Source organism: Lactuca saligna, chromosome 7 (genome assembly GCF_052625555.1).
Source record: "Lactuca saligna cultivar CGN05327 chromosome 7, ASM5262555v1, whole genome shotgun sequence".
NCBI classification, from domain to species: Eukaryota; Viridiplantae; Streptophyta; class Magnoliopsida; order Asterales; family Asteraceae; genus Lactuca; species Lactuca saligna.
The window spans coordinates 57138895-57145929 of NC_136423.1; the positions used below are offsets into that span (position 1 = coordinate 57138895).

The 7035-nt window shown below is 34.8% G+C and overlaps 1 protein-coding gene across 1 annotated transcript; it reads right to left on the minus strand.

The window, feature by feature from the left end:
- Nucleotides 1-3763: 3763 nt before the first annotated feature.
- Nucleotides 3764-6511, minus strand: LOC145006975 (uncharacterized). The gene is made up of 9 exons (XM_078965985.1): nt 6364-6511; nt 5501-5617; nt 5357-5415; nt 5269-5271; nt 5159-5165; nt 5052-5077; nt 4699-4922; nt 4500-4575; nt 3764-4414 (listed from the first exon to the last, which is right to left on the minus strand). Exons 1-9 carry the CDS (start codon nt 6509-6511, stop codon nt 3764-3766), a joined length of 1311 nt encoding a protein of 436 aa, XP_078822111.1.
- Nucleotides 6512-7035: the final 524 nt, after the last annotated feature.

Genomic DNA, 7035 nt, shown 5'->3' on the forward strand with positions numbered 1-7035 from the left:
GCAATTTATTATAGGTGCCCTCCGTGTTTTTTTTAGACACTAATTTAAGGGCGCGCAGTAATGCCTGTCTTCTATCCTTAAATTTTTTGAAGAGATGACATTTTTCTAATGTCACTCTCCTTTGCGTAACATAGATCAATGAGCGTCGTATTTTGCGCGTCGTAAAAGGCCTTTTTTCTAGTAGTACTAGGTGGTCAAATTTAACGATTATACTTTTAATTCAATTAAATATAACCAAAACTTTTATGGATTTATTAAACCTCTTTTAATTATACACCTTAATTAATTAATAAAACCATAAGGGTGTGATATGAACTTTTCAAAACACTACTAGGGTTTTAGAATTTAACATTCGTAGATTAAGCTTTTAATCAAAATTTAAATTCCAAAACTTGAGGACAAGTTTTGAAACATTTCAAAAGCTTAGGGTTTAGAATTTAAATATACATCAAAATTAAAATTTTAATCAGAATTTAAATTCCAAAACTTGAGGGAAAGTTTTGAAACCTTTTCAAAACATTAGGGTTTCAACTATTTAAATTTCAAAACTAAACTTTTAAGTTTAAATTTAAACTATAAAACCTAAAGGGGAAAATTGAAACTTATCATAATACAAGGATCAAATAACAAATAATATAAATTAAACAATTAATTTCATCATTATCTATATTTGACCTAATTTTAATTTCTTGCAAAATAAGTTACCCAATTAATACAAATAATCAAACTTTATCATATAAGGAAGTAATTATCTAATTAATTGGTAAATATCTTGTGTTTAATCAAGGATATACTCATAAAATTGATTAAAATCAGATTTTATTGATCTAAAACAGATAAGGCAATTATCCATGAGAGAAACAGCAAGAAATCCCGAAATCCCCTCTTTCTGTCGCTCGAACTCGCCGAGTACCCATATGGACTCGCCGAGTTCATCAGCCAGTTTCACAAAAACCAAAATTTTCAACTTGAACAAACATACAAGGCATCAATACAATAGAAACCAATCAAGGCTCTGATACCACTGATGGGTTTTAGCTATAAGAACATCCTATGTGCTCATACAAACCCTAGTGCTTGGATCTAGGTTTCTCTATTGTACATGCAATTTATCCAAGACTATAAACCCTAGATCTAGCATATGATAACATATAATTAGGGTTTAGATCATACCTTGATTGTTATGTAGCAATAAAAATCGCAAATCCACCTTGTAATGACTTTAGAAAGCTTAGAGTCACAACTGTCACTCCTCTAATGGTTCACAAACACCAAGAGCAAGAGGATGAAGAAGAGAAGAGAAGGAGGCTCTCAAAAACATGTGGAAACCCTATATTTTCAGTTCACCACGTTTTTGGAGCATAAGGGTTCTCTATATAGTGAGGCTATTAGGGTTATCTAACAAGGAAACCCTAATTTGGATGCTTAAGCCCTAAGCAACCCATAGACTCCTTTAATTAAAGGCCTTGGACGATTTCTAATGGGTTTGCCCATAGAATTCGTCCAACCTTATAATATAAGGCAATCCATAACCCAATTGCAATTATTTTATAATTACAATTCTAGTCCCTTAAGTTTAATTAATCTCTTTTAGTCACAAACTTAATTCTTATTAATTCTTGACTAATATTAATTAAACAATATGATTTCTCCTTTACTATATTATTGTCATAATATATTAATAAATCATATTTATCCTTTCTCTCCATAATTCATCCTATCAAGTTGCTTTGGTGAAGGCAACCCAAAAGGACCATGCACCATCGGGTCAAGTACATACCAAAATAGGTATGGACTTAGACAGTAATCTAACACTTGAGGGTATAATGTTCTTTATATTATGGCATACCCTAAAAATTAGGGTTGGGGACTCTAAGCATACGTTGAGCATACTTCTCATATGATGGGCGTACACCCCTCCGCACCCGCGATCACTTAACCCTTCTACGGTGGGCATACACTTGTGATGACCACCTTGCATGCATGGTCCTTTCTTTCCATCTTTCTCCATTATGGACCAATATTGCCAATAACTTCAAAGTGCTATAATTCCTCTATTCTAAGTTCGTTTCCGATGAACATTATACCCACGAAAAGGTGGCGAGCAGCCCTACGCTCCTAACTACACACCCAAGCCTTAAAACTTTTATAATAAAATCAGGGACCGATAAAAAACCGAATTGCTTATGCCCTCAGCCTCTGAAACCACAACCGATGTACTTTTCAAACCGAGGTGTTACAATAGGGGTTGAAAATGTCGTCTGTATAGACATCATTCCTTGTAGTGAAACATCAAGAACATGAAGGGTAAGCCTGTAAACCTAGATCTAGAAGAAACCAACCAACAAGATCTGAAAAAGGGAACTTACAAAGGTTTGGATGGTGATCCCAATGGTAATATGGAGTTTCTTGCTTGATCTTTACACTCAAAACTTATTATTCTTTTTCTTCTTCCCTCAAAGAACACCAAAATCACGAAAATGAGCTCAAACTTCCAAGGAGGAGGTTAGGATTTCTCAAGGATTAATTGGAGTTAATGGAGGTTGAGGATGAGAGAAACCTTACACATCACCTCCCTTAAATATGACCGTAATTCCGAAAATTAGGGATTAGCTCATCTGTCATTGCCACGTCATGGCACATATGTTGTCACGTCGTGGTAACCTTAGTGGAATATGCGCCAACATATATATATATATATATATATATATATATATATATATATATATATATACACACACTTATAAATCCAAAAAATTCACATATACACCGAAATATATAATTTAATCATAATTAATCTATCTTTAAAATCAAATAGATTTTTTTAAAATTAGGTTATAAGTAAATTACTGAAATACTCATTTGCAATCCTTTCGACAATCGAACTCTTTACTTGTGGTTATTCACTAACTAAATTACTAAAATACTCATTTGCATTCCTTCCGACATGGTTATTCACGACTTGATATCTTATCGTTTTATATTCTACATAATCGATTAGCAAAACCAGATTGTTGTATTACTAAATGGTTCCTAAACAATATATTTTATTTCCTACATTCAATTAAGGAGACATGTGGTTATTCTCCTATTAACAATTTTGTTAACAAATGTATCCATAATCGGTGATTATGAATTTGGGATGGAGCTTGAAACATTCAATTGACCTTAACTATGTTATCGATCTTCATATGTTAAGTAGCCATCAATGTCGACAATGGAAATACTGTATGATAATTATTCTGTATAAGGATGGTGTAAAGAAATATGGACTAATCAATTATGGATTTAATTTCAGTTTGGTGGAGGTTTTCATGCAGCTAGGTAAGTAGGCTGAATTTTTTATAGGTGATTAGAACCAATAACACCTGGCAGAAATCGAACATGAAACGTCATGTCTAATTCGAACGAATATGGAGCATCGAAAACTCGATGAATCCAACTTTTCTAAGTATTCTTACACTATAAATCTCGGGCAAATAAGACATGCATTATGTTCCATATTACAACTTCAACACTTAGCCAATTATCTGATCCCCAACAATTGTTTTTACCTTTCATTGACAATCCTTAAAGATTTTCACAGGGGTTACTATAATTATCAATACCACTAATTGAAAGGACATGCAATGTTTGAAAGATTTCCATTAGACTAGAATCCTATTCATAAATCTCGCCATACACAACAACATAGTCAAGTTATGATTGTTTTACCCTTTGGGAAGTAAAAGAGAATGCGTAATTCCAAGATGCATACTCAGTTTCACTTGCCAAAATACAACCGGATATCATTCAGATTAAATGCTATGCGGAAATTGTTGCTTGGCTTGCCAAAGATGCGTGCATATGTCGACTGAAATAGATCAACTATGATGGGGATCTGAAGAGTACTAAACACTGCAATCGGGAGGAAAGCTAATACACAAATTGGAGCAACCATCCATGGTCTTTGATAACAAAAGACAAGGTACAATGTTGTGCCGAAGGCCACCATCATTGCAGTTGTAGATAGGAGCAAGGTGACAAGACCAATAATCATTCTTCTTGGAAGACGGTGTAGGAAATCTTGCTCAGAAAAACATCCGGTGAGGATCGACAAGAACATTAGTAATGTTGTACTGGATGCAAATAGTGACATTGCATCTGATACATCATAGATGGTGAAGGCAGTGTTATGTATAAACAAAGGGATGCCAAATTCTTGATTGATTCCACCTGGCACTTTAATGGCTGCTGCAAACACTATTGTGGTAATTAGTCCTGCGGTGATGCTGCATGATTCTGCTACAACTTTCATCCATTTCTCTCCTTCCTTCATCAAATTCTCGTGTTCCCGTGTGAACACCATATCTGGTGTCTCCTTAAAAATGTTCTCTTTGGTAATGTATGCTGGAAATATGAGTTTATTGACTTCCTATTCAGAATTAATTTTACTCGATTATGATACTATATATACAATGAAAATATTAATTCTTTACAGTTCATTTAGGATGTAGTACCTTTCGCCATTGAAGCTCTCTTTGTAGTTGAAATTCTGCACCTATACAGCATTTGAGCTTCTGGGAAGGAGCTAATCTTCAAGCCAAGTGCAACATATTGTTCTTTAATGAATCTTCGATTGTTCCATAAATGCTCTTACGCTCTTCCGTGAGATAGATAAGGTTATAAATCTTTTCTGAACGATGTATTACTACTAACTGTATAATGTCATACCCTTGTTCATCTTTATACTGAATTGCTTCAGGGGATCTCGATAAAATCGCATCAACAACCTCATAATCATTTTTACGAGCAGCCACAAGAATGGGTCCGGTGTAATAGTGAGAATGAGCATTAGCAATATGGGACTTGTCTATTGCTTCACATACCAATTTTAGAACCTCTTTTGCTCTTTCCCGTTCCTTCTTTTTCTTCTCGATATGCTAAATCAGTGCAACTGATGCAAGTTACAAGAATAATCAGTTGGAGTAGAATCAATAAATTTATACTATTAGAAATTATATCTCTCAAGCTTAATTAGTAATGGGTTGATTAACTTTGTATGCTCTTACCGAATATTGCTGCAACCTTCCACAAGCTGAAATAAATCATAAAGAATGGGAAATAAACAATCAATATGACGAGGCACATCAATCGACAGATCCATATAAGCATGAACAGTGGAACTGCAGAAGCACAAAATGTTTATTTGAAAAAATGCAATATACTTTGTGAATTCAGATATATGCTTAATTCCCAACTTGTATGGACTTGTTAGTAGCAGCTCACCACCTAAAATGATGAATACCAGTAGTATAATAAAATATATCACTTTTTCGTCCTCCAAGATTTGCTTGCAAATGAAATATGGGCTTACTAATATTAATAGCAGGCACTTAGCTCTTTCCATAATCTCTGTACAAATATTGTCCAAAACTAAAAGAAAAAAAAAGCGATAGTCAAGAAAAGGGAAAAAAGAATACAAAAGAAACTATATCTGGTACATTAGAAAGAAACTTACCTGGATATATAAGTGTTTCTCCAAAGTCTAGCCCGCTGGGAAAGGTTCTAGCTATTGCCATCAGTACATTATCATACTTAACAACAAATTCAGGATAATCTTTGACCAACTTTATTGCTAAATATGCATGCAAATTCAAAAGAATATGCAATATTGAAAGAAGTAGGCCTTTTGAGCGCGTATTTAGGTGATATATATATATATATATATATATATATATATATATATATATATATATATATATATGTTGGGAAAATTAGGGTTTGCGGTGGAGATCTGGATACCCGCTTGGAACGTGATATCACTTTCCGAACTGATATTTCTACCCTATGCCTGGGTTACAAGAAATTCAGCCTAGGATAATCCAAGCGGACTACGTTTCTAGGCACAGAAAACGTAAGCTATTATGCTAAAGGGTTCTGTGAATGTGTGATGAAAAACGAGAGGTAAAAAGAACGTCCGTCTTCTGAAAAGGATATATACTAAACACGATTAGGGTTTCATTAGGCGGGACCACAGCTAGGGGCTCTGCCCCTCGGACCCCGCTAGGGGAACTGCCCCTAGACCCCGCCAAAAGGGCGCCGCCCCTTTGGAAACCCCGGACCCGGGGGGCGCTGCCCCTGGACCCTCGACTAGTCATCGAACCGGCTTCTGACTCGATCTTATACATGCGTGCACTCCACACAACCCCGTACATGTATTAGAGTACAAATCATGAAGCCCCTTAGCTCACATGTTAGTTCCAGTTACTTAAAATGACATGGTGACACTAAAATCACAAACTATATATATATATATATATATATGTATATATATATATATATATATATATATATATATATATATATATATATGCTACGCACCATACTGCTTTGAAGAAACAACATTAACAAGAAGTTCGACGACGATTTTTACTCCAGGGTTAACAGAATCATCCAAAGAAGTATTTTTCTCTGGTTTCTCATTCCCCTTGGCGGCTTTTAACAACCATTCAACGGTATCGAGATGCATATTGTCAAAAGCTTTATGCAAAGGTGCTTCGCCTTTAAGGTCTTTTGTTACCAACAACTCTCTGTTTCTTTTAATCAAGAACTTTGCTGCTTATGTGTTGCCTACTATTGCAACAATATGAAGGGCTGTGCTTCCATTTTTATTTTTCATTTTAATTAATTGTTCAACTTTGATTAATCGTAACATTTCACTGACCATATGGTTCTTAACTATTCCGAAAGCTATATGAAGTGGCATGTTACCATCACTGTTGATTTCCTGTGTTAGTACATGCTTATTGCCGATTAGTATTATGTGCAGATCCCACCAACTCCCGTCCATAATAACTCTGCATAACTGCTTCTTGATCTTTTCATCACCTTTGGTTTCTGTTCCTTCACCTTTTATATTTGTTTCTGTTGGAATTCTATCTTGGCCGTTTCCATTTTTCTCGACTCGAACCGCGTCGTCTTGAGTTTTTGTTTCTTTTGTTACTGGTTTTGTTGGAACCTCATCCTTGTCTTCAGTTTGCTTTTCTTCTAATA